This window comes from Drosophila elegans, unplaced genomic scaffold, assembly GCF_018152505.1.
Source record: "Drosophila elegans isolate 14027-0461.03 unplaced genomic scaffold, ASM1815250v1 contig_208, whole genome shotgun sequence".
Taxonomy (NCBI): Eukaryota; Metazoa; Arthropoda; class Insecta; order Diptera; family Drosophilidae; genus Drosophila; species Drosophila elegans.
Genome location: NW_024545578.1, coordinates 11,886,928 through 11,914,857, shown reverse-complemented (window position 1 = coordinate 11,914,857; position 27,930 = coordinate 11,886,928). Strand labels below are relative to the sequence as shown.

The following is a 27,930-nucleotide window of genomic DNA, read 5'->3' as shown; positions in this document are numbered from 1 at the left end:
GAACCGAAAGAGGAAGGGGTTGTGATGGGTGGGAGGGGGACGGGGGGCGGGGCGTAGACAAGTGCAGGCGTAACGTAAATCTAGAACACTTCCTGAACGAGCAAGCGAGATGGCGTAAACAATTAGCGAAAAGTGAATTTGATTACAGTTGCAACGGGGCGTATGAGTGACGTACTTGAGCGCCGCCTTCCATCTAGCTGTCACCCTCCCTCTCTCGCGCCTTCGCGCCAGCACCGTTACAATCGCATTGAGACTGAGGCTGCGTAACGGTACCGCACTAGGCCAAATTACAAGGTCGCGCTGGTAATCCCAAACCCAAGCGGTATGTCCTCCCAGCGATTTTTCAATGATTGCAAACTAATATTGCATTCCCCGATTCGAATAACGGCCACAGAAAATATATAACGTATATCTATACCGTAAAACAAAGCTGTTAATTTTGAAACAAATTCGTTATACGTTATAGAGTTAACAAGTAAACAGTATTGCAAGCCGACCTTTTATTGCCATTCCTTTTGTTTGTCTCGATTTTTCACAAAGTTTTATCTATAAATGTATACAATCGTCAGACCGCACTTTCAATTTGGTTCGAATATTCTATTCGAGTATTGGATACAACCGAAAATTCTCTTCCAGTTAGCTTTTGGGCCAGGTTTCCCTTTCATATCTGCATAATTGCACTGCGCAGACGCAATGTACAACTAAATGAAAATGGGAAGTTACAATCAAAATGCATTTTAATGGAATATGATGTTCTTTACTCAAGTTTTTACTTTTTGGGTACATTAAACGTATAGTTACATATTTTTATTAATTATTTAATTAAAGCTGAAACAATGTTTAATATGACTAGCCTTTGACTTATAGAGGTCAGAAAAATGTTATAAAGTAAGAACATTTTTTAATTGCCAATATAATAGCGTGATTTTAAAAACATTGTTTTTAAAACTTACCTGTCGTTAAGATAAACTGCCAGGTATATATTGCAAAGAAATAGCTTAGGACTTTTCCAAGTTTAAAAAGCATCTTTGAGTTCTGCATCAGTGTTAAATAAAATATTAGTTAAATGATTTTATGAACTTAACTTACTATTCTCATTCCCAGCAGCATAGAAACCCCTGCCAAAATATACAGTATGGAAAAAATCATTATAAAAGAGACATCAACCCACGCAAACAACAACACATTTTTATATTTTTCTGAATCCATTGAAGCAGTTGTATAGCTGACTAAATTCATTAACATACTTATATAATTGGTAATATCAATTATAAAATACATCGCGTAACCCACACCAAAGGTACCAGTTAGTATGCACCATATTGAATAGAATTTTGCCCAGCTATATGCTGGTATTTTTTCACAAGACTGACACATGAGCCAAAATTCGATAAAAGTATAATATTAAAAAAATTTAATTGTTCTGAAAAATTAATCATAGTGGACTACGATCTAGCAACTTGGTTCAAACTGTATAGGTTTACTTTAACAGAAACAAAGTATATATATTTTTTTTATGTGGGTAGTTTAATGAGACAAAAGCCATAATAAGTTATTAAAATAATGGACTTTCAACATTAATCCGAACATTATTTTGTATTTTTCTGGTTGATATTTAACTATCTTAACTATTTTTACAACTGTTGAGTTTTTAATCGTTTCACTCTTTTTCATTCCCCGCTCATGAACTCTGCCACTATTTCTATTGTGATACATTTTTACATAGACACGTTCCGTGTTTACTGCGATGATTTCGATGGTTTCAAAGTCTGAGTCAGTTAGTGGAGAGCTTTAAATTTCTTTTAACTGGCACCAAACTGAATCATGTCAGCTTGAATTAGATGACGAAATGATGGAAAACACTATGAGCACGCAAATTCTCAGACATAAATCCGAGCGTTCTTTCAAGGTATCATCAAAGTGGAGGTCGTATTTATTTGGGTTTCTCGGAAATGTTTTTTTTTTTCGTGAATTATGTTTTTAGATCTAGAAAAATAATTCGAAAACAAAATTTAAGTACGAAACCACTTTCTTAAAGCCATAGCCATATCTAATAAATATGAGAATGGATTTTTTGTCTGACAATTGATATTATATGTTGCCTAATAAAACATTCTGGCATTTTAATTTCACCACGTGATTCTTCTAAACTTCGCTGCACTACAGGATCATATAAAGCAAATTGAACTAGTTTGTGAACTTGGTGCTAACTTTTAATTCCTCTTGAGTCATATTTACACACAATGACTTGCACTCCCCAATGTTTATGTAAATATCAACGCCACAACATTTAAAAAACCACTCTACATTTCATGTGCCACCCCGTAGCTGCCCTAAATTGCACATTTAGGTCATGAACCGGAAACGTCTTAATTACATGAAATAAGTGAAGCTCAAAGTCGATTTAAATGCACCACAGAAGTGAAAAATGCAGAATGAGTAAGAAAATCAAAAGTGCGCAAAAAAAAGTGGAGAAAAAAAGGAGCAGACAGCAGAGAATTGCATACATAAAAAACTCGAATCAAGTTAAATAATTAAGCTGGCCAGCAAAGCAGAACAACAGGAAGGGAAAGAGGGAGACAGCAAAACGGGAGTGAAAGAGAGAGGGAATGGGCTAACAAAGGGCCTGGCTGGACTCCTCAAAAATACAAGAAAAACAAATCGAAATGAAATCCCTGCAGACAAACGCAAACAACAGTCGCCCAAAAAATGTAGCTTCACAATTTTAGATGGAATAATTCGACCAAAATTCTGCATCTTTATTTTAAACAATTAAGACGATAACCTTTTAAAAAAATAAAATTTGAAACAACTTTACGAAGGCATTAAGCACAACATTTTTTCATGCTAAGACTTAAACTATTTATTAACTTTTAAATATTATATTAAAGTTTATCTTCAATATGTTTTAAAATTTTACGAAGATAAGTTAGATTGCTATTATTTTTATTTGTTAAAATTTTAAGGAAAGCCTAAAATAAACTAAATTTGTCTTTTAAGTTCACTTGTCTGCTTAAAAATTCCCACTGTATTAAGAACAAGTATCTCAAAAACAAGAACAATGGCAGGGACGATAAATCGAAGACCTTGAACTTTGGTAACAACAAAAGCATGCAGAACAGTTCAAGCATCGAAGAAAAAAGGCTGGAAAAAATCAAAACCGAGATGAAGAAGTGGCAACAGTACCAGCATTAAATCAACCAGACCAAAGGTCCAATGTAGGGCAGACAGAGAAGGATGGCAACAGCAGTGGAAAGAAAGGGGAAGAGGGAGCGAGTACGTCTGGTTATTAGCAGGATCGGCGAATAATAAAAACTGGTTGCCGAGGGAGCTCATAAGGAACCTTCTTCTCAGTTTCTCAGGCAAGTGCCATTGACCTACAAGCAAAAGTCGTTGGCTTCTTGTGGATCGCAAAGAACGCAGCCCAGAGAGAAAGAGAAAGAAATAGGGGTGCAGAATGAGACAGCGAAAGAGACAGATGCGGGAAAAGAAGAGGTGCACAGAGAAAACTAATACCTTAGCTAATCAAAAATATTATTTAAAATTAACCTGCTAATCACTATTAGATCTAGTAGTTAAATATTTTTAGTACTTTTATTGAACTTTATCGTATAAAATGGTTTCACATCCGGTCGAATGTACAATATTTAATGATCCTGTGGAATCACGAATATCTAAACCCAATTTTTTTAAACGTTTGTATTTTTTTAATGGTTTTATTTGTATAAATGTTTATTTAAAACAGATTTAGATACTTGATTACATTCATATAAATTATTTTGATAATTAAAATTAAAACATATAAATAAATTAAACTTAAATCCTTATATTTATTGTTTGCTATGCAAAGGAACTTTGGTTTTGGTAGGTGGGCTGGCCTTGATATTGTCAACGACATGACTTCACCCAAACAACAAAAGCAACATCACCGACTGAAAAAATTTAAAAATACAATATCGAAAGAGGGAGATGCCCCGAAGGAAAACGAAAGAGAGGGCGATAGAGCGTCACGCTTGGGACTTGGGGGCGCTATTTATACATTTTCCTCTTGTGATCTGCTTTTTGTTTATTTGCGCGCCTAAAACTCCCTCCACTCCCTCTGATCTCCTGTTTTTGCCCCCAAACTTCCAAAACCAACTCGCTGCGATTCGAATCGCGGCTGTACTCCAATCTGCAATCTGCATTCCCGTCTATATGCTATTGCCATCCCACTCCGTCCTGTGAGATATAGCTCAAGTGCAGTGCCCTTGACTTAGGTCAATAACACGGTTTGTTGACGGTGTTCAGGTTCTTTGGCTAGCATTTGGGTTACCTTCAGTCGGGTTGGTACATACAAGCGGCTAACTAGGTGAAAAACAAAAAATATTGTTGAAGTAAAATTTAATGAAACATAATCTTTCAAATAAATAAACTTCTGTTACTATAAATTGCATACATGAAGAGTTTGTGTGTAACAACTTTTCTCTAAAATAAAAACTGTATGTGTCATTAAATTAAAAAAAGGCGTGGCCAACATTTGACTAGCTTGCTTTTATAGTGCCCAATTTAATAGTTCCCAATTTCTTTTAATAGAAGAAACATGTCTGCAAATTCTGATCAATAAAGTATATTCCTTCACAGGAAATTACTGGTTCCTGGACAAATTAGAAGTAACTGTATGCAAATTTGTTGAAATTGGTCATTAAAAATACGTAAGCCCAGTGAATTTTACTGAAACTTAGTTTAAAGGCCAATATTGATTGACTTAATATGCAGGCCACTTTCGAAACCCGCGGTTAACCGGTACGTGAGGACCTTATTAACCCAAACAAATACCGAAAGTATCCGCACACGTCGCTACTTGAATGGCTCATCCTTGGACATGCCATTGCCACTTGACAGTGACCTTACAACCGCCGAACGTGGCACCACCCAGTGGTCTGTGGTCTGTGCCACCCACAATTTGACCCCCTTCAACCTTCAATGAGCTGCAGCTGCATAACCTTTGCCTTGCATTTCGAGGCGATGGCGATGCGCATGAACCTGACATTGAACGTGATGGCAATGAAATTTTCTTACCCACTTCCGAGAGCGAAAGAGATGGCGGCGAGAGTACATGGAGCACAGAAAGAGAAGGCAAATATGGGGGTTTTGTGGGCAAGAGAAGGAAAGTTAAAACTTAGCACCCCCCAGGTAAATGGGGGCTACCATTTTTGATGGCATTCTACTACTAAACATTGTTGCTTTGCCGGGCTCTTAGTTCGGAATAGTTAGGGGCTGGGCTATAGGGGTTATAGCGTGGGCACCCGACATTGTAGCGGAGGTCAGGTCAGGGCCAAAGCACTTGACATTTCTCCCCCCTGCCCGAGCTCATAAATATTCCAGTTCCCTAGGCGCTTCCCTACATATATGGGTTAGTGTGTCAGGCAAAAGTTTGATTGCTTATTTCTTATAGACTACATCGGATCGGTTGTGATACCAACACTATCTGGTGTCGTTGACCCACTAGTGGAAAGTAAACATCAGTCTGATTTGATTACTATAAGATTTCTGGGGAATAGTTCGATATCTGCTCAGTTATAAGGTGAAACATATTTATTTGCTTGTGCATTGCACATCGGGCAGCTGTTTGTTAGTAAGGGATACTATTTCACTTTACTTAATTCAAACTCTTTGAAAATATCAATAAAAAGTTTATTATATTTTCCAAATGATAAAATTATATATATATCTAATACCAATAATTATATAATAAATCTAAATTATATATAAGTCTGATACAACCATTCTGAATTTCTCCTCTGTCCATAAGAAAATTGAACCAATTGAAGGGTTGAGCCCAATTAAACTGTATGTTATGAATTAAGAGCTATCATCTTGCTTGCTTAAAATCGAATTGCATAGTTAAATAACTCGGTCAAGTTACATTTAACTTTGGGTTTTCGTAATACAATTGGGTTGGACCTTGGAAAGGACGCAATACAAACTGTGTTCATAACACAAAATTAAATTACGATGGCTACTCTCACGTAACAGAAAAGTTCCCGCTGGTTTTCCTCGCTCTTCAGCAGTTTTGTCAGAGTGTGTTTTTAACATATTTGCTAAATTTGTACTCTAAAAAATAAATTGTATTTTATTGTTTTTGTTTTGGACATTTTAAATTTTCTTTTCTGGATAAAATATGTTTTCATAAGTTCATTAGTTTAATGTTAATTCGGCCTAATAAGATTTTCAATTTATCACTTATACGCAATGTTGTCTTAAATCATCAGAATTTATAGTCATTTTACTGTGTACAAAATAAATTAAACATAAATATTCTATATGGTTTGGCAGACTTCAAATCTTTCACTATTAATGAAATAATTCAAAGGAATGATTTAAACAAAAGTTTTCTTTTTGTTGGCAGTAATTTTATTAAATTATTTATTATTGTTTTTCATCGTAAATTGTCATTTTAATAATGGTTCACAGCCGGAAATAAATTATAGAAAGATGCAAAAAATATTACATTAGGCTTAAAGTTATATGCTTTATTAACAAATTGAGCAATGGTTCTCATAAGTTATGAAAATCGTATACATTTTCTTCTCTATATTTTTCCGTGTATATTGCTTCTGCGGCTGCTGAAATTGACAAGTCCTTGTTCATGGTCAGGGCCATGCTGTGGGCTGTGTGTGTATATGTGCGTAGGGGGGGTGTTTGCTACTTGTATGTGTGGACTGCAAGATGGCAATGAAATGTGCATGCGTTGACAACTACAAATACGGCAACAAAAGTCTGGGCGCGTGCTCTTTGGATTGTATAATGAACGCACAAGGACAAGGATAAGGACGAAATGGACGGACTCCCACTCTCGCAATATTACTTTCCTCCTCTTGATACGTGACTGTGTGTTTCTTGATAATCAATGTCAATGTCAACTTATAATTGCCATTTTTCCATCACTTACCAACACTTAAAGTAATGAACATTGATTTTTTCCATTGATTTCTTGATATTTTTTTTCTGGTATACTAACCCAATTTTCTTTGCCCTGCGACTTTCTCAATCTTTCCCAATTTGTTTTCTTCTATATTTGGCTGTTTCATAACTTCTCCCCCTTTCGTTATTATTGTTACTGGCAAAATTTTGTTTTGGGGAAATATTCGATGAGAAGCCTTGGCTCACTTCCGTGCCTTGGGTAATTTCCTTGGCATTTTGCCCACTGTGCTGCCAGAGTTGCCACCGCAAATCCACTCACTCAAACATCAATTGTGCTTTGACGTAGCTTATAGGTCTGTATTGCTGTATTGACCTCACCCACATTACTCTATTTCATATGTATATATAGATTTCCCCACTCGACTCGTCCGTTTTGTGACATTGAAAATATATATTTTTGTCTCTGAGTGCGGTGCAATATTGAACGATTTGATGTCGGTTAGTCGACCGCCAGTTTCCGCATCAAGTTTTCTAATAAGCTTGGGAGATTTGGGGAAAAGGGGAAAGATGGGCAGGTGGGATAACAGGTGCACGATTAGAGGAAACAAAATCTAAATAAACCTTAGTGCTATTTAAATGTTTCATTGACAGAAGATAAATGACACGAATCGATTTGCAATGAGGAAGTAGGTATTAATATATAAAACAATATTGAGATGAGCAATTTCATTTTATCAGATATATTTTGTAAATGTTAAGTAACCGATTTTTTTGTTCTGTTATACGTAAACATAGAGTAAAATGTTTTTTATTTATTTTTATTTAATTTAAAAAATCCGTAAATATAAATTTATTTACACATAAACTCCTCAGGTATGAGGCTAAGCTATATATAAAATTGTTAGCTTAAAATTGTAATGTATTCAAGGTCTAAATTTTATTGGCTTAAAGTCTTATTATAATAAAAAGCATTTAATTAAATTTGAATTCACATATTAATAATATGACTTCTAAAAATATTTGTTAGCAATCAACTTAAATAATCTTGATAATTATTTGCACAATGGGAAATCGCGTTTAAAATATGGCCAGCTTGCGACACACTTGAGGGTGTAATAAAAACTTATAATAATAATAATAACAAAACAGCCACAAAAAGGGGCTGAGAGAGAAAGATAGGGAAATGTATAGTGGGCAGGGGGCGGAGAGAGGCTGGCCTTGCCCGAGGTCTTGTGTAAGCGACTAAATGGGGACCTACGTAATGTGTGTCACTTGCTCCACACTCTCACTCACACACTGGCGCGAGAGGGAGGCAAAAAGTAAAATGAAAATAAATTGTGATGGTCAAGGTCGTTGGCATGTGCGCTTTGCGCAATAAAAACACAAAAACCGGGCAGAGAACTGTGAAAATGTGTGCAAAACAAACGGATAAATGTTGGGGACGCGATGTCTGCAAATCTTAGAAGACCAAACTTAACCCACTGACTCCCCAAAATCTGACCCACATTACAATACTTATAATTAATCTCGCCTTCTTCTTCTTATTTCATTGCAGGTATGTACTGAATTGCCTCTTGTTTCGGTTGTCAGATCCAATTAAATGTAAGTCACTCTCTGGGATGTCGGTTAATGCCACTCAAAGTCAATTAACTGGCAATTAAGCCGGGTCTTACCTTTGCCATAGGGCCCCCAGTCAATTATAACCCCCTGGGCAAGGACTCTGTGCCCATCTCCTTGGCAACTAGGGAGGTTGGCTTTTAATTTTCGACATTTTCCAGTTTGGCGCTCGGAGGGCGAAAGCTCTGCGCTGAAGGTTACTTGCGATCAAGGGCAGCTCAATGTCGGATCCTTGGTGCAGGATGCGGCTGCACTACACGGGCAGAAAAATGGGGGTGCAATCTTACACTGAAACATAAACACTTTTCAGTTTGTTAAAATACATTATTAAAATATCAAGTTTGTGTATCCAATTGCCAATTTATCTATGTTAAATTTTCTTCTTGGAGAGTTTATATATTTGTTTATGTAAAATAAATATTTTTATGAGTTGGCCTTAACTATTCAGTTTAAAACATTGACATATGGAAAAATTAATTTAATTTTTGTATCAATTTAAGTCATATTGTTGAAAGTAAGGTTTAAGCTCCATTAGTTTTTTCTGTGTTTTATATTTTGAACAGCTGTTCGTCAGTTTCTCCTTGCCCTTGCAACTGTTGCACTTCCTGGCGGCAACTTGTGGCTTTTCATCTGCACATGAATACAGAAAGCTCTCTCCTCTTCTCTCAATTTCTCTGAGTGCACTCTCTTCAAATTGCAGAGTTGTCTATAGTTTGCAATTAAAACATTTAAATAGTTTCACTTATTTCGCAGAGCTTTTAGCCACGACTTATAGCTGTGAATGCAACCGAAGTGCATATGGAAAAGCTTTTGGGTGCCGTCGCTTTTCCATTTTTCCGGAAAACTTTTGTCTAATGCAGTTGGAAAATTTCTGATAAAGCTTTTCTTCGTTGCACTCTATGCAATTGCATTAAAGTTTCTCCACCTGACAACAGATGGCGTGAGGCACTCTCAAAAATTTTATTTTATTTTTTAAAATAATAATAATTACAAATAGTAAAAACAGTCTAATTATTATTGTTTGTGTAATAATTTTAACTAAATTATGATTTGTTTCTTTGTTGTTTTTAAACTTTCAAGCATATAACAATTTAACCAATTGTGCGAATGCGTTTTGGGTACAACTCGTTTGTATTGGAAATATGTTTATAATGTTTTAATAAGACGGTACTATTACTAAAACAAAAATACCTTACTGACCAATTTTTTGACTTATTTCACTCTAGACTACCACCCATTGTTGTCCTCATTTATGTTATTATTAATCCAACATAATCCTAAGCAAATATCACCTTAAACACATGGATTCACAGACAAACTCGCTTAATAGCAAAAGCGACCTTAACCTTGAGCAAACGAAACCATTAGTTAATGTTGTTGTTTATTTTCGGCTTCTCTCCTTTTTTTGATGAATTTGCGGGCAAGAACAAATTTAATTAAGCGTTTCACCCAGCAGAGAAACGAATTCGACATATTTCTCATGAACTTTGCACGTTTCTCCTCGGGCTTTTCCTTTCCTTAACGGACCCTAATGTTGCCTTACAATTCCTTACAGCCATTAAGTTCGGTTTGGGTGTTGGCAGGCGTAGTGGGCTGTTAACCGAGTTGATTGCTACCACATCCAATAGAACGAGGCCTATAAATTTGGCACATAACTCTCACTCGCATTAGCACTTTGTCAATGTGCCAGCTTGCCGTCTCTATCGCTCTCGCACATACAAATCCATCAGCCTTTCTCTTCCTGTGCTTTTCTTTCGTTTTTGTTCTTTTTCGACCGGGCATGTGTCGAATTTCGTTGGTGGCCTTGACTTTTAGTAACCTTTCGGTTAATTCTAGTGTTATTAATGGAGCAATTCGTGGAAATTGCTCGCAGGGCTCCTTCACTGTTCCACTCGTTTTTCTCTCTTTCATTATTGGGGTTTACTTTTCATGACTTAATTGAATTTACTAGTCGTATTGACAAGTCTAAATGCCATTTGCTTGCTAAAAAAATATGATTAATGATTTTAAACCGCATTAATGGTGAAGAGCGGAAAACATTCCCAAGCTGACAGGATATACAAATTTTCCGTTGGCCCTCACCTAAATTTGCACTGTGATAAAAATTCTGCAGTAATTTATTATTTATTTGCGTAAATTGAGTACGATTTTATCAAATTGGCACTTTTTAATTCATGATTGATTATAAAACCTATAGTAAAAAAAATAATCCATCTAAGCATGACTTGTCACAATTTGTTTTACTTTTATTTAATGAAAACTTGTTTTGTAAAAGTGTTTTAGCTTCCATTGTTTCTTCTTTTCATACCACTTTTCCAGCTGGTAAAAGCAAATTCATGGTCAATGTGTCAAACCCCCCCAAGCGAAGTCGAAACCCCCTGTGTAAGCTGCTTTGTACGCAGGCCTCTCAACCCAACCCCCTAAGAACCACCCACTTAAATTCCTCCCTCCCTTTTGCAGCCTCAAGTTTGAGCCTGTTGTGCTAGGTTTCTCTTTTTGCTTGTGCTAAAAATAACCCATACGCCCCATTGGCCCAATGAGATTTTTTTCTCGCTTTTATTTTACTTTTCTCTCGCCTTCTCTAAAATAAAAGCACTGAATTTTCTCTTCCCAAAAAATATTTGTAGGGTCCTTACTATTTAGGCTCTGATGGAAAAGTTGGATTCACATTAAAAATGTGTTTTCATGTCTTTTGGGATAATGTATTTATATTTCAACATTATTTTATGAGTATTTGCGTTGTCATTTTGGGTCGATAGATGTATGATTTTTTTTGGAATTATTTGCTATTAATGTATTGAAGAAATTAAATTCAAGTTGAACTAACAGTCTTTTCTTCGCTGTGTAAATTTGATCAATCATATTTCTATCCTTGATTTTTATATCATTAGAAGTTTTGTTTTATTATTGTATTTAGCTTTAAATATTTATTAGTTAGTTATTAGTTGTTAGAAAAATTATAATTTTCAAATTAGTACTTTTAACTTTATGTTCAATGCGAAACTTCCTGATTGCATCCCATCAAGATTCCAACTCTCCTCTTTCAGAAAGCCTTCCATCTCTTTTACACAGTCGTGACCTAATGACCTAACTGTATACAAGCTTTCGTCGGCCTACTTTGCAAATGAAGGATACATAACCTCCCTCACCGTTATATGTTAGCCACCCACCCAAGTTTTCCCCCGCCTTGAGCCAGGCAGTCAAAAATTTAAGGAGCCACATGTGTTTTAGCTTATTGAAAATCAACAATTTGACGCCCCTTTTTTTTATTAACCTCCTAAGAGTATTGGTATTTGTAAAGCGTTTTGTTTATTTTTTCGCTGGCTCACCTAATGCGCATTAACTGTCAAAAAATACGTACGAAAAAAGGAGAGCCATATTCTTGTGTGTGGTAATGTTTGCGGACTGCCTCAATACTTCCTCCAAAAGCTTTTCCGCATAATTTTCCCGCTTCCTTTTACAAGAGCTTTCCCAATAAACACAACAACAAATGTCGCACGCGCCGCAGCAACAATAAAAGCAACCATATCCGTGGAAACTGCTGATTAAATATACACATAATGTCAAAACACTGGCGAGAAAAATATGTACACACAGATCTGCTTATACACATGAAACATACCTAAATATTTACAGTAGGCGCTCGAAAATCGTATGAGAAAATCAATTGTTAATTAGATTCGAATTGCAAACGTTTCTTCAATTAAGGAACAGCAAATTACAAAATTTGAATTTATTTATATTTATTAACAATAAGAAAAATTTACAAAAATATAAATAAATAAATTTTTAAACAACTAAAATAAATAAATATTTAAATAATAAATTAGAAAATATACTTAAGTCAGAGACTCAGAGTCTATTATTAAAATCAACCTCAAATAAATGAAGATAATTTTCAAAAAGTCTCTTGTGAAATAATAAATTTTTTTTTAAATATTTTTTACAGTTAGCTTAGACTCTCCGAAAATAATTTTAATATAGCAGAGAATATTTTTTGTAAATAGCATTCACTGTATATAATATATTATTTATTATTTTACGTTCCTAAAAACATAGTACATACCAAAAAAACAGACGGAGAAAAGAAAAAAATAACGCAACAGCCCACCCGCAGCAGGCGTCGACGTCGGCGTCGCTGTCGGTGCCTTATTTGTTGCTTTTGTTGTTTGCCGAGTAAATAGGTGAACGACCGTCGATAATACGCGACCTTCAAAATAATCTGGGCCAAGTGCTGTCCCAGTATGCGGTGGTATATGTGTTTATGTGATTCTGTACATGTATATGTATGTGTATCTGTATCTGAGAGGGCCCAACATTCACGCACTCTCACTCACACTCTCTTCTGCAACCACCCCCTAAATCACCCCCATTCCCATTCTATTTTCTCTCTTGTTCTCTCTCTTTTTTTCTCTGTTTGTTTTTGTGAATATCTTTTGTCGCCCGCTTTTGTTGTCTGCTGATTGGAGAATAGAAATTATATTTATGCGTTTGCTATCAGAATTTTTGTCATGAATACTAGCCATTTCATTATATCTAACCATTAAATATTTACGATGTGATGGAATGTGTAAACATTTATTTTATTATTTATTTATGTGTAATTGAGAGAGAAAAACTTATTGCTGTAGGAATTTGAATGATAAATTAGTTCTTAAAACGTAGGGATAATACAAAATATTAAGCATATTAAAAACTGGAAGTTGGAGAATAAATAATATACAATTTTGGAATGATAAAATTTGTAAGTACTTTGTCTTTTGTAGACCTTAATTTAAAGACCTAAGGATAACTTACTTACTTCTTATAAACCAAAACAAAAATGGTATTTATTTATTTTGTTAAATTATTCCTTTAGTATTTTTTTTTCTAATAATTTGTATTTTTTTTGCAATACAATTAAAGTCCTAAAACGGTTTAGTTGAGAATCATTTAGCTTTTTTCTCTTGAAAGCCCAGCTCAAAGCTTTTCCAAGCTTTTCACGCACTTTTCGTTACATTTTGAAAGGCCAAAGTCGTTGCACTTTATCCAGGACAATGACATACCATGAATACAGAAACACAGAGTGACAAATGTACTGCGTCAGATGGCCCTATTTTGGTTCGGTTTTCGGTTTTAATTAAAATTTGGAAATTGTTTTTCTTTCATTATTTCTTTTACATATCTCATGACTGCCACAGGAGGTAGGAAAACAGAGGGTCACCATTTATCGGCGATTTCTGTTCCATTTGCATGAAGTCGATTCTCTTTAGGGGCAAACACAGTTCATGTCCTTGGACGAATTTCCCCGAGAGTTGAATAGACATTGAAGGTTATCCACACTATAAATGTATATGCATGCTTTGTTGAGTTTATGGGGAGTGTGCATTAGGATACAACGTCAGCGAATCAAACGATTTTATATGTTGTTGAGGCTAGTCTTTTGAACCTCAACATTCTTTTACCTTAAAACACAAAACAAGAACCTTTATACTCGCCATATAAGTAGCATAAGAGTCGATCCAAAGATTATTCTAAAATTAATTCATTTTAAATTCTTAATTTCGTTCACTACAATTATCTGTGCTCACCAAGTCCGGCTGCCACCTTCCAATATCTAATAAAAAGAGGTTTTCCATTAAGTCAGCCCCTTAGCCTTTCAATTCTCAGTTCTCAGCTCTGTTTGCCTAATCGAATCAGTGGCGAATTGCTGTTGGTTAAGTGCTTTTTATTTTCACACCGTTTGGCGCCTAGCACGTTTAATGGAGCACTAGTGTTAGCAACATAAGCCGTTTTGCACAGAAAATAATATGTTTATTTTACTCGAACATGCTAATTTTTTATTAATATTTATGACTTTTTTTAAAAGTATGCAAAGTAATATTTTGGCTTTCATTTTCATAGCATACATTTGAGACACAAATTTCTAAGTGTTTTGAATTCACCAAAAATTTGTGTTTTCGTATGTTAAATTTTGATATTGCATTTTTATCAACTAAAGCACAGTTGAGTTATTAAAACTGATCTTCAAGAAGAAGAGAAATTAAACATAAGCTTTAAGCTTATTTAAATTTAACTATTGTAGTTTTTATCTTAATTTGAAATCACTGCGTAATGTTTTTCTCAGTGTTCAGCAGCCCAAGTGGCTCAACTTCAACCCACACCCTGATGCTGCTGTTGGGCGCTGAGTGCAAAGCGAAGTGACCCTGAACCCGTGCAACGACACAGAATCGCTGGCTGCGACTGCTGGCTGGCTGGCCGGGATTGTGCAACATGGCAGCCGAATCCGAATTGAGGGCAGACCCAGAGGCACGGCCTCAGTGGGCGGAGATAATGGTGGCCTCCCCCCTCCATCCCTCGATTTACGTGGGGAGTTGCAGCAATAGCAATGAAAAGTTCAAATGCGTTCGCTGACATTTTGCTACAGTTCTCAATGTCACTCTTGGCTGGCTGGAAAATCCCAGGAAACGCGGGGACTGTGAGCAGAAATAGTGGTGACTTAGTTGCTGGCTAGGACAATCTCTATGTAGCTCAAGGATTCTGTCCCATTCGCATTGCACAAGCCACAGACTATGACTTACCTAACATTTAGTCTTTGTACTTTTTTTCTCTTAAATGTAGCTCATGTTGCTGGTGTGCTGCGCTCATTTAATAGTTCCTCTTGCTGGTTGATCTTAATGGGCAATTTTAATTGCCGTCGAATGTGTTTATTGTAGCTACATTTGCTGGATTTTAGAAGAGTTACAAAAGTTTTTAGCTTTGCACTTTATTCAGCTTATGTTACAGGTTGTTGCTGTACAAAGATTTATTGGCTCATAGATTGGTTCATTCTGCCATGAATTTAATCAATTGTTGTCTCTTTTCTATTTTCTGTTATATTTGAATTCTTAAGTCTTTTATACTATACAATTTTTATTATTTTCTAAGCCTAAATGATTAACTTGTTGTAATTATAATAAGTTGTCTGCATCCAGACTATGGCAACTGGTAAGCTTCAAAGTAGGTAACATCCATTTAATTGACCGATAAAAGGTTTTTCTATTTTTAATTGGGATTCCTTTGGTTGTTGTGTTCTGGGATTTATTTTGCGGCTCTTTGGAAACTTTTTGAGTGGTTTCTGCTGTAGCTCTAGTTGCCTTTTGTTTTTGTTTGCCACTGGCCATCGCCGAAGCCTTTCTCACGCCTCGTTTTTGTTCGTTTCGCTGTTCGTCAGTGCGGCCTTGAATAATTCTTCTGTCATTGGCATTTTCACAGTTCATTTAACTTTGGCCCGCTCCGCTTTTGTTGCTGTTTCTGCTTTTTGGCCCTCGGCGGGCAGGACAACGTTTTTGGAGCTTCTGTTGCCAACCGGACTGGTAATCACCATTCGGCTGAGGATTTTTTCAGTTGCGGTCTCCAATTCGGTTGTTGGGTTTTGGCGGCCACAATCTGATAGTTTTCCATTTGGTTAAATGTTCGTCATCAACCTGAGCCAATCACTTCTGTCTGGGTCAATAACGATTCTTAGTAGAGGGGATTGGTAAAAGGAATTGTGAACAATTTGGTTTCTTATAAATGACTTGATTGGAAGATTAAATTCTTTTAAATAAAATAAGTTGTGAATACTTATTGAAATATATAGCACAACCTAAACATTCGCTATTTTAAAATTCTTTAATAAGTACAAAAAATTTGTAAAAACGGAATCTAATATTATTTTAAGATAATTGAAACAAACCACTTATTTTCCAAAATTAAAGAAAAGGCCTTAAACTAAGTAGAAAAATTAATTATCTTGATTTATTGTCAAACATAATCTCTTTTTTTATGTTTTTTTTTTTTCAAAAGAATATATTTAAACGAAAAATCAAACTGATTTTTAAATCCACGCGCCATCACTCGAAAGCTTTCCCCAAACCGCTTGCAAGCAGTGCAAAGCTCCCAGAAAGCAGTTCACTTTATTATAGCCCCATTGGCCGGCCCCAAAAAAAGCAAAAACAACCGAAACAGCTGACTGAAACTTGCGATTTTTCTGCTTCTGCATTTCGGCTTTGGCGCCCCGCGCTTGTTGTTTTGCTTATTATTCTGCGTTCTTCGCTCGCTGCGCGAATACTGAATTCTGAACACTGAGACTGTGCCCGGCGCTCAAAAAATCTTTCCCAAAACTTTCGGCATTTCCACGTGAATTCTAACGGCCAAAGCACAAATCAAAATTAAATATATTTGTATTTTTTGAGAATTCCTCAAGTGTCATAAAGAGAGAGTGATAAGTCTTTCTAAATGTTAAATAGTTAAGCAATGCATAAACAAATGGTGGCATTTATTAGATGAAAATGCATAAAGACTTGGCTAAAAATAAAACACGTAAAAAATCCTACATCATCGCTGCTCTGGTTGCTATATTGTGATATATCTGTGCACACAAATATTCAATACGAAATCAAATCAAATTATTTTAATATAAAAAAATTCAACGATAAGTACAATAACAAGCCTAGTTAGGTAAACAAATTGAACACTCACAAAGGTGCCATACAAAAAGCCTTAAGTAAAATAATTAAAAACAATAACTTAGTACAAATCCTAGCAAATTTATAAATAAATCAATCAAATCTTATTAAACCAAATCAAACCTTTGGATCACTGTCAATATCTCGAACCACGCCCCCTTTTTCAACGGTAATCAAACATAATGACAGTGGGCAGTCGGGAGGATCTCTTTGCCCAGGCGAAGCATATAGACGATACCGAACGTCTGATTGGCCGAGTTTTAGCTGGTGAGTGAATGAATCACCCTAATGCATATATATATATAGACATTGAGCTATTTGGTACTGTATAGACTGGGCAAATATTGCAATGGAATGGAAGCCATCGACTTATTTAAATTAAGGACCGTTGCTTGTATTGCAAATTAGATCGCCTATTTGTTTTGAACTTTGTATTTCGTGGAAATGAAGGGGAACTAGTACCGAGTACTCTTTACTTTTAAAGATAAGATTTTACAATGTAAATATAAAGATATAAAGGTATCGCAAACAATTATAATAACATGTATGTATGTTATAAAATTTAGAGTTTTTATAGATCTTTAATATTTTTATAATTAATTGTATAACAAGTGTAAAAACTTGTTAAATTTGAAATTTATTTGTAGAGCAATTTTATAATAATTACAATCATGATTTATATTACTCCCTCGTTATGGTAAACTCCCGATTTTTTTATACTTGCCCTATCTGCGACCATCCACCAGCGCCAGCGAATTTCCCCTTCTCAATCCAAAAGATTTCACTTTCTTTCTATCTTTCTATTGCCTCCATGTACTGTGTATATTTTTGGCGCTTCCTCTGCGGTCGTTGAACTCATTAACCTAAATTTTTCCTTTTGTGCAAAAACAAAAAACAAACGCAACAAGCCAGGCGAGGGGAAAATGGGAGGCATGTCATGACGATAGCAAATCGCCTTTGCTCGCCTCTTGTGTTTTTGTTATCTCTGCCGAGGGATTTTTCTGCTACTTTCGTTCAATAAGAATTTTATTGGCATATTGAATGCCCATATCCTGGACTGAATATTATGAATAATACTTGCAGCAAAATTCAATTACATATTCATATTTATATTTTAAAATTCTTAGCAGAGAAAATTTATGATCGTCGTTAATGTAATGCTCGGATTAATGTATTTATTTTAGGAAAGAAAAAATGTTGTGTTAGTAAAATAAGAAAGATTAATTCTAAATTAATTTCTTGAATACTTCAGTCTATGAACAAAACAGAATAACATTTACAAAATTATGCCACATTATCGTATTCCCAGAAGGCAATTATGTATATGAAGGAGTGTTCGAAAGATCCCAAATATTCGGGTATAAGGTGCTCTCTTTCCAGAGCAGGACATTTCAGTGGATGGGTTCTTCTCTTCCCTTATTATTATTTTTTTGTTTGATTATTATTTATTATTTATTTATTTTCTTTAATTATTTTACAATTATTGGGTATATATGATCATTTCCTAATATCTTAAAATTCCAAAGCGTGAATGTTTTGGTAGAGGGAGCCGATTCCACAAGCACCAATCAAACTGAAGCCGAAAGCAGCGCCAAAATCCGAACACTGCCGATGGGGAACGAAAGTAAAAGCACGACGGCGATATCAGCAATGTCTGTTGCTGGCGTTTCTGTTGGAAAATCTAGGCCAGGGACTCGTGCGGTCGTTGAACTTGGCCAAATGTGCGGGCATATTGCACGGAGAAAGGGAAGCGGGGAGCCATGAAAGTGAATTTCGCTTTCAATTGATAGCGTTCATAGATGGCACGAAGATTGCGGCTGGAATTTAGTTTTTTAACCTTATGTAGCTTATTTTATAACTGCTGCAAGTGAATGGCTTCGGTCTCTTACAATGGCCACATGCACGTGCCACAAGTATTTGGGCCATTTGCTGACATTTTGTGGCATTTATTCTATTGCCAGTTAGAGATTTATGACTGACAATATTAGGTTTTTGCGTTCGAGCAAAACGCTTGGGTGACATTTTTTTTTTGTGGGCAAATGGGATTGTCTTTTGATGTCTTGTATTTGTTTTGGTCTCTGTAAATATGCAAACTTTCGAAAACTTATATACTTCTAATCAATAATTTATGTTTTGTGGGATGTATACAAAATCACAATACACAATGCACTATCATCTTTTAAATAAATGGATACACTTTTGTTATTTACTTGCTATCAATCTTAATCACATTTAATTGTTATGATAGTTCTTCTAATACTTTTTGACTATTTGCCTCCTATGAAATTATTTTTTTTTTTTAATTTTTATTCATATTTATTTTTTCAATTTGTCATTGTTCTTTTTTTGCTGAGCCGCCTGGCTGGCGATTAGATAAGCGAACCGACAGTCGCCGGCATTATAAAAGAACCCGATAGCTACGCAGTTTATTCGCCCTCCTTATAGAGCGTTCTTTCCTCTCCAAACTACTTGAAATAGTCAAAAAGTTAAGATAGTTAGTATACGCTTATGAATTACATTTTTATTCTGGGCCTTACACTAAGTAATCCCTACAATTCACTTTATGTTGTTGACTAAAGTGGGGAAAACAGGTAAACATTTGGCTCGTTTTTCCCGTGTTTTCCCCAAACTTCCTCTCTCTGATTTCCTCTATAATTCTCTCCGATTTCTCGCTTATCGCACTCCCTCTCTGTGTTTTCGCTCTGGGGTTCTAGGCATTGTGGCTTTGGCCTTGGAATTGCCACAACGTTCATTGACCTGCCTCAGCTCGGGTTTGTTTTTTCATTGCTGCCCCTATCTGTAACTATGTTGGTGTGTCTGTATGTGTGAGTGTGTGTGATTGTTGTGCGCCTGTGTGTTTATTTCTATTATCGCCATAGTCGATGTACGCGGCGATATGATGCCAGCCATATGACCTAATAAATTTTTTGTTGGTTTGCTTTTATTTTTCACTCTGCTAACATTTGTGTTTGCTGGGGAGAGGGTGTCAAGGGTGCAATGTGGCTAGAATTTCATCTTGGGACTTCATTCCGTACTGGTTTATAGGATTCGTTTTGCAAACAGTGCGTATACTTGATCTGGATCAGATTTTTGAATTGTTTATTCTATTCGGCACTGGTTTATGGGATTCGGTTTGCAAACAGTGGGTAGCTTAATCTGGATTAGATTTTTGACTTGTTTATTATAATAATTAAATAATTATTATATAGTAAATAACTCTTATAGTGCCAATTTCAGCTACTACGACTATGTGGTATTGCTATATAGGCTTCGTTATGATAAGGTTAATTTTTGGCTTGTTTATATCAATTTCTGGTAAACATATAAAATCTTACGCTCCTCAGTTTGTGTGAGGTTGGTTGAATTATTTAAAACATTAAATTTAAATTAAAACAAAATGATATTTTTAAAATTTATTATATCTATATAATATTTAAAACATATATATAAAAATCTTGAACAGCGAAAACTACTTAAAATTTTTATTTTATATCCTTCCAAAGTGCAAACTTATACGTCGGTTGAGAAATTGCATTTGCCTGTCAACTGCAGCAGACAAATCAACATTTGGCGCTGACACAGACAGAAAGCGAATGAGAAAGGTATATACTGCGGGGAGTGATATGAAAAGCATGTATTACTCATACGCAACGTGGCCACCACAGGCAGAGAGTGAGGCAGAGAGAGACTAAGAGAATGCCTCGCATTTTCGCTCTCCGACTGCAGTTTTCTGGGGTAAATGCATCGGTCGCTTTGGGCCAATGTCCGACCTTCAATTTGGCCCGGTTCTGGCGACCAGTTGGGGGCTCCACCGCGGTATGGATGCTGCCACCGTCTCACCTCGTTCCGCTCCTGTTCAAGTTGCTGTGCACCCATTGTGCGAGTACACAAATGCCCCTGAATGAAAATTTGTTTAACTGTTTTTATAGCAGGCCAAGAGTGAGCGGATGGCTTAAAAGTTAGCAGCTTTCCGGCGGGAAGGCTGAAAATCTGAAAATATTGGGAAATGCTTGATTTATGTGGCGGTTGCATTGTAGATTAAAGATTAATAGGATTGAAAAAGTTTTCGGCGGTAGCAAATGATTTTTGGGGGACTGCTCTTAACTGATTTTAATCAATGATGCTTAGGAAAATTAGCTGTCCTTCTTTTAAAAGTGTATCCTTTTTAATTAAGTTGAATATATTTAAATATATCCAAAACAACAATGTGTAATTTGTAAAAGAAAGTAGTCATTTGTAAGTTTTAGAGATATGGTAAAAACTTTCTAAAAAGTAATATTTTGTTTTTAAACAACTTTAAGAGTCATAAATTTATATATTACCCTTGAAAAATGTGTAAACTATTTTCAATTACTTATCAAATATTTATTCTACTTTCAGGTAAGTCAATTGCGATCGATCAATCATGCGTCTAATCCCTCCAATCCCGCCACGTAAGTTGTAGCAAATTAACTAAGCGAAAACGAGGCTCAAGCTCGCAATATCAGCGCGATCGTTAGAGTCGAGTCGAATGTCATTAGATGTTCTTCACCTGGCCCCAGTGTTTCTAGTGGGCCACAACCTTGCCACCGCTGAAACTGAGTCAAATAACTCATAAAAATAAATGTGCGCGGCTACGGAATACGGTCCCGTGTCCGATTTGTGTGTTCGTTGGAGCCGCAGACCCACACGATTTGCATTTTGCAATTGAATCGAGAGAGAGGGGCTAGAGCGTTAACGCTGCGTTCTATGCAATAAATAAATTCAACATAATTTTTCTTAATGCCATTTTTTTTTTGCTCTCCACCGTCGACTTTTGCTTTGTGCGATCTGAACTCCGAGTTGAATGCACCAGCGGCATTGTGAAGCAATAGCCTCGATCTAAATTTACACACAGATACACACGCACACAGACGCAGGAGCTGCACTTACGGATTTTGTCATAGTTTTGCGAGCGAGTGTGCGTCTGTGTGATGAACTTGCACTCAATTTGTGTGCCACTCGCAAAGCTTCGAGCGGAAAGCTTTTCGTTAGGCAATGGCGAACGGAAATGGCAGCAAAAGAGCGAGAGAGAGCACAGCTCCGACTGCCTGTCCCCCTCTTTCATTTTTTTTTAAACTAAAAGATTCACAAATTCCTTAAAACAGAAGAAGATTCTCAAAAATAAGACACATCGATGTGTATTCTAAAACTGCTTTAACTTTTTAAACAGAAAACGAGTTTTCCAAACCTTAAAAATTTCCATATATGAGAAAAACAAGCTATTCTCTTAAAAACCGGATAAGTGCCAGCACAAAAGTGCTTCGGAAGCATAAGTAAAATCCAAATCAAACCCAACATGTTCACAGTGTTGAAGTGTTGAGAACATATATCAATAATAATTTTAATTACAACGCACCAAACAACATCCAAAAACCGCCCACACCCACTGAACGTCTCTTTCAATAGAATCTCAAAAATAGTAGACATAAAAGTCGCACAAATACGCAGAGAGAATTTTTAGAGGTTACTGCGAAGCGGGTCAGTTCAGTTCATTCGCCCTGTCTCACAATGAAGCGTCGAAAGGGGGTGGCAGGGAGGGGGCTGCAACCTTGCAGTGCATTTTCATAGAGCCGCTCGCTATCGCGACGTGAGTTTGTGTCTGTATAGAGCGCCATATTGCCAAGCCAACTGCACGTGACCTCGTTGCATGTGGCGACTGTTTGCCCCAATCTCTTTCCCTCTCCCTCAGCGTGCATATTATATATATTTTTTTTTTTGTTCGCCTAGCCTAGCGCACAAATTGAAGTCGACAAACGTTCATGAACCGAAAAAAAACGTTCGGTTTTCCTTCAAAAACCGCAATGACGTCAAAGAGCAACTGTAAATTCGAACGCGAGCTTTTGTGCTATCTTCTACTTTAGTTAGTCAAAAGCTGCAGTAATTAATTGTCTGCTTGAGCATACAAACTTGTACTAATTATTGATGCATTTTTAATATTTCATTGAACAAATATAATTTGGCTTTTGAATTTAACGAAAATGTTTGATTATCTTGTGGCGCCACCTGGCGGTTGTAGGTGGCAACATGTTAGTTCGGGAAAGCTCTGGGTTTCTGTTGCCGTCCGCTTGGGGCGCCAGTCGTATTCGTCTTAATCTTTTAAAATGTTCGTTTATTATGTTGTTTTAATGTTAATGTATTTAATTTATTCTTAATCGTAATATTCTCAGCTCGAAAAAGTTAATAAATTTATACTTTTCACATTTAAAAAATAAATTATATATAAATTAATAAAAGGATTTTCAAAGAAAAAAAGAATCATATATTTCGAATAAAAGAAGGTTTCAAATCACATCCTGAACACTTTAAGGACAGTTTTTGATTTGCGTAGCTTCGAATTAACTTTCTTTTGCCCTCTATTGACTTAGAGAGATGGCGATCAGGGAAAGTTTAGGGCAAGATGCTCCTCTTTCTATATTTTCAAGAGCATCGATTCTAAAATCAAGATGCTTATCAAGCTAATTTTAGTTAGCCATTTAGAACTCTATCAATCTTTATTTAATATGCTTAACTTTTCTATTCAACTGCGCAGCAATCAATTTAAGTGATCTCAAATTCTAATTGCTTTGATTGAGAAGGAGTTGCAAAACCCTTTAGTTGTTGTGAATTATTTCAATTTATTTTGTAGGGTTGGATGAGAACTTTATGCGCATTGCAAATTCGTTTTGGTTTGGGCCCTTACACTTAAGTGATTCTCAATGCGATACGCTTTACCTTTGGCTCTCCTTCCACCCTTCTCTTTTTCTCCTTCCGCCCTCTTTATCCCCCGCTGAATATCTCTCTTTTTCGTGTGGCAGCTTTTCTCCTTTGGCTTCTTTCAAGGTTGTTCGGACATTGACATTTTCATTATTTGGTGTGTTCTTGTTTTTTTTGGTTGCCAAAAAAGTTTGGTTCTCGATTTTGCAGTGTCTTTTTCTTGTTCGCTTTTTGGTGCGTGTGTTCTTCTCCCTATGCTTCTTCTTCTGGTTCTTTGTGTTTTTTATTTTGTATTATTTTTTTTTTTTTTTTTTGTTAATGTTGCCCGCATAAAATTTGAGTTGATCCAAAGCGGTTTGTTCAGTGGTCTTTCATTTCTCTTTCGTTTTTTTTTTTCAAAGCTTCCTACAAAATGGCGCCCAACGTGCCACGAGCCACGTAACACCCCCGATAACCCCTTTTATATTTTCCAGGGCACTACTTGTTGGTAACTTATCTATGAAGGGTAATTCGGCATTTTGAACACGTTCGCTCCTTAGCCCTTGACTTTGAAATCGAGTTGAGTTGGGTTCGGTTTTGGTTTTTGGGTTTAAAGTATCGGGGTTTTGCTTGGATTGTGCGTTAGGTAGATATGTATTTCGAAGATATTTCTAGCCGACTTCCTCCTTCTTTCATGCTGAAGTTCAAGTTCGCTTTACGCATTTTAAATGCTGCCTACGTTCGCGCCGTGTATAATCATTTGAATTCTCTCGTATTTGTTTTTGGATTCGCGCCCCTGAGGCAATTGTAATTGACACTTGAATATGCCAAGCCAGACGCACAGCTGAGCGTGAAAGAGGGGTTTTGGGGGAAATTTGTATTTTGGCCCCTTGGCAACTGAGCCATGACATGGCCAAATCTAAGCACTAAACCAAAAGTTACTTGAACTCGCCTAATTACGCGAATTACGATTGTCTAACTCAGCCGAGCCTCAAATATGACTCTGCGAAAAATTCACATAATTTTTAATAGGCTTTTTGCCAGTTTGGAACTTTTAAACTTAAAACTTCAAAGCTGTGTTGGCCAAATGACATCACCAGTCATCAGTTCAGATTCTCTTAATCATATTAATCATGGTAAAACACACGCACTCGCATAATTAGCAATAAAAAAAATCTAACAACTATCATTAGAACTGAAAGCCTAAACGAGATACGCCAGCAGTTTTAGCAGCTTTTTGAAAGTTACTTTTGAAAGGAGGGCTTACCATAGCCAATATTACTTGTATATTTTGGTTCTATCCTACAAAATATGGGAGAACTTTTCCTAAATAAAGAGGTATTTTATTGAGTTTATTTTTGAAATCCTAACAGCTGCTAATAAAAGTTAAACAAATTCTAAAAATGGCAAAATAGCTCTAAGGGTACAGGTTCCTTTAAAATATTCATGTGAATCAGCACTAAAAATGTAATGTTATTTAAAATAACAAGGTATTTTTCTTCAACATTCTTTCCCATCTGAATTCGTTCAAAAACGAAAGCAAACAATCTCAGTGAAATGCCGATGCCCATTAACCCATTTCACTTGACCAAGACGCTAGCCAAATAAAGAAAGCAGGCCATGGCCACGTTACATAACTACAAAATAGACGAAGAAAGTAGCAAAGACAGAAAGAGCGAGAGAAATAGGGAAAAAAAGAAAACAGAGAGATTGTGAAGGAAAAGAAAGCACTTACTGGGATCTCAACTTTTGATTTCAGCATCAGCTAAGAAGAACGTGTAGTGTATTTGCTTTGCTTTTTAGTTTTAAGGTGTTACTTCTGTTTTTCTGAGGAGTAAATGAGATAGCACTAAAAGGGATGAGGTAACCGAATAAGAACAGACAAAAAAGAAAAAGTTGATCAACAACTTTCCGTTTTTTGTTTTGTGCCAGTAAACATTATAAACATAATTCGAATTGGAATTGGAAAGAATGTGAACTCAAACTGGAAAAGAGATCGTGATAGGAAATGATTCCAGCCACCATTTAACTTTGACCTTCCCAGCGAGTTTTGACCCTTGCCTTTGCCAAATTATGGTTTGGCCTTTGCCTCTGCGCTTCGATCATCGACAGAAGTTTTGTTTGAACAAGTTTCCAGCAGATTATTTCGTAAATTAACGAGATTCGAAACTGGTTCTTTGAGCATAAGATCATCAGAGATCATTTCGAGCCTCAAACAAATCAAGTTGATACGTTTTAACACCCGCACAAGTTTCAAATCGTTTTGAATTATTTCCTACTCTCAAGCAAAGGAAATAGTCTTACGGGAGTATAACGACTTAAGAACAATGTTTGCTAAAATACTTTTTATTTTGAGAAAGAGCGTTATGCTTCTTACTACTATCTTTTATTAACTATGTGTTTTTGGATGCATATTAAGTAAAAAATAAATGTATAGCCTTTATAGATTTATTGTTTTAATACTACGGAAAGGGTTTTGAATCCTTTAGAAGATTCTGATTAGAATAAAGTTTGGTTAATATCTCTAAACAGTTTTGGTTGAGAGAAAATTAAATATTGATTTAACAAAGTAAACGATCACTCCGAAAGGGTATTTGTGTTTCAAATATATAGGAACGTTCTTAATCTTATTTTGTGATCCGGGGGTTTTTGTACCTTCATTACCATTTGGGCTCGATCCCTCTCTTTTTTCCTTCCATCCCGCTTCCTCAAAGTAGCTCATTCCAAAATCGTTCTAGTGTTATTAAAACGCCACATAAAGAGAGCGTGCGAGAGAGCGATCGCTGCCAGTGTGCGTGTAAGTGATCTTTTCGCGGCCGCGAGAGTGTATTGGTGCTCGGGTTCTCTGCCGCGTCGCTGCCCGCACTTCGGGTTTCGTTTTATTTGTTGTTTCATTTTATTTCGTTTCCCATTGTATTGTGCGTGTGCGTAGCAAGTTTACTGACCTTGAACTTCGAAATAATTTTCTGTATACATATGTACACCGAAAATGAGACCAGCTCGCACACAAACGCACACATACATATGTGGATATGCACCCAAAAAAATACTCGAATACGCATTTTAAAATAGAGATCTAAATGTTTTTTGGCCTGCTCGAAACAATTGTTGTACTCGCACTTAAACGCAGAACTTTGTCCGTCTGAACGTTTTCATTGTTTTTCTGGTGAAGTGATCTCGGCAAACGTAGACACGCCATTTGTATCTCGGTAGCTAAAAATAAGCAAATGTATCCTATGGATACGCGATTACCCATTTGCCCCCGCAGCGCCATCTGTCGGAGCCCATCCGCCATTACCCAAAACCGATTTTAGTTAACCTTCAATGCTGGCAGTATATCCGCTTATTGACGATTTACAAGAATCGATCACTAAATGCCGCCCGATATTAGCCCCTATGCTAACGATTATGTTTACCAATTTCGTTCACGTGCATTTCAATGATAAGATAAGGTTCCGCCTATTTTACCTGTTCGAAGTTAGCTGGGCTCGCTGAACTCTAGTAAGGGCTTTTTGCGCACTTGGCTTTTTTGCCAGACGGCAAAAACCGATACCCGAAAAAACACGGAAGTGATCTAAAATAAGGAGTGGGGGGTTAGCCCTTCGAATAAGTTTGATTAGAGCGTGTTTTTTATTACCCTTAACATTGTTGTAAGCGATATTTGTTGCCTAATTTGGCTGATAATTTTTTCTTTACTTCTTTCCCTTCCAGGTGAGTGATACGAACCCCGAAATTGAACGCTAACCTTTTGTGGTGAATCGAGGAACTCATTTGGTATGCCAACGAATCCGAGGAGTGGTCGGAGGAATCATTAATTTCTTTTGCCACAGGTGCCTGTGGGCCACTTACCGTTCTATTCTGATTGGAAATGTCTGGGGTCTGTGAGAGCCTGTTTTTCTAAGTGCGTTAGGTTATGGTTCTTGAGTTTAGAGTTTTGAGGCAGGTAGAAGACATTAGGCGTAGCCCCGAAAAGGTTCTCCATGGGCTTGGTTGATGAATGAACTGTCAGTCGATAGCCTTGTCGTAATTTAGCCTTATGCCTTATTTTTGTATTTTTATTGGTACCTGTTGTTGGACTGCTTCACAGAATATACAAGTATTCTGAGTTGAATTTGTGTATGTAGGTTTGGGAATTATCATACAAATAATAATAATAATAATAACCAAGAAAAGCATACAAAATAAACATTTCGAAATAGAGGCATAACAAAATTAAATACATCAATTTTAAAAATATTAATAAATTTAC

General features: G+C 36.2%; 1 protein-coding gene across 2 annotated transcripts in view; it reads left to right on the top strand.

Moving 5' to 3' along the window:
- The window catches only part of LOC108135564 (ecdysone-induced protein 75B, isoforms C/D), a 101,953-nt gene that overhangs the window by 7,028 nt on the left and 66,995 nt on the right, over positions 1–27,930 (top strand). The window contains exon 1 of one of the 2 annotated variants that reach the window (XM_017256324.2): positions 17,156–17,255. The exons of the other annotated variant lie outside the window; for it this stretch is intronic. Within the exon in view, the coding sequence (XP_017111813.1) occupies positions 17,171–17,255 (85 nt within the window). The 5' untranslated portion in view covers positions 17,156–17,170. Of the gene's footprint in view, positions 1–17,155; positions 17,256–27,930 lie in introns of those variants that run through there. 2 annotated transcript variants of the gene reach the window in all.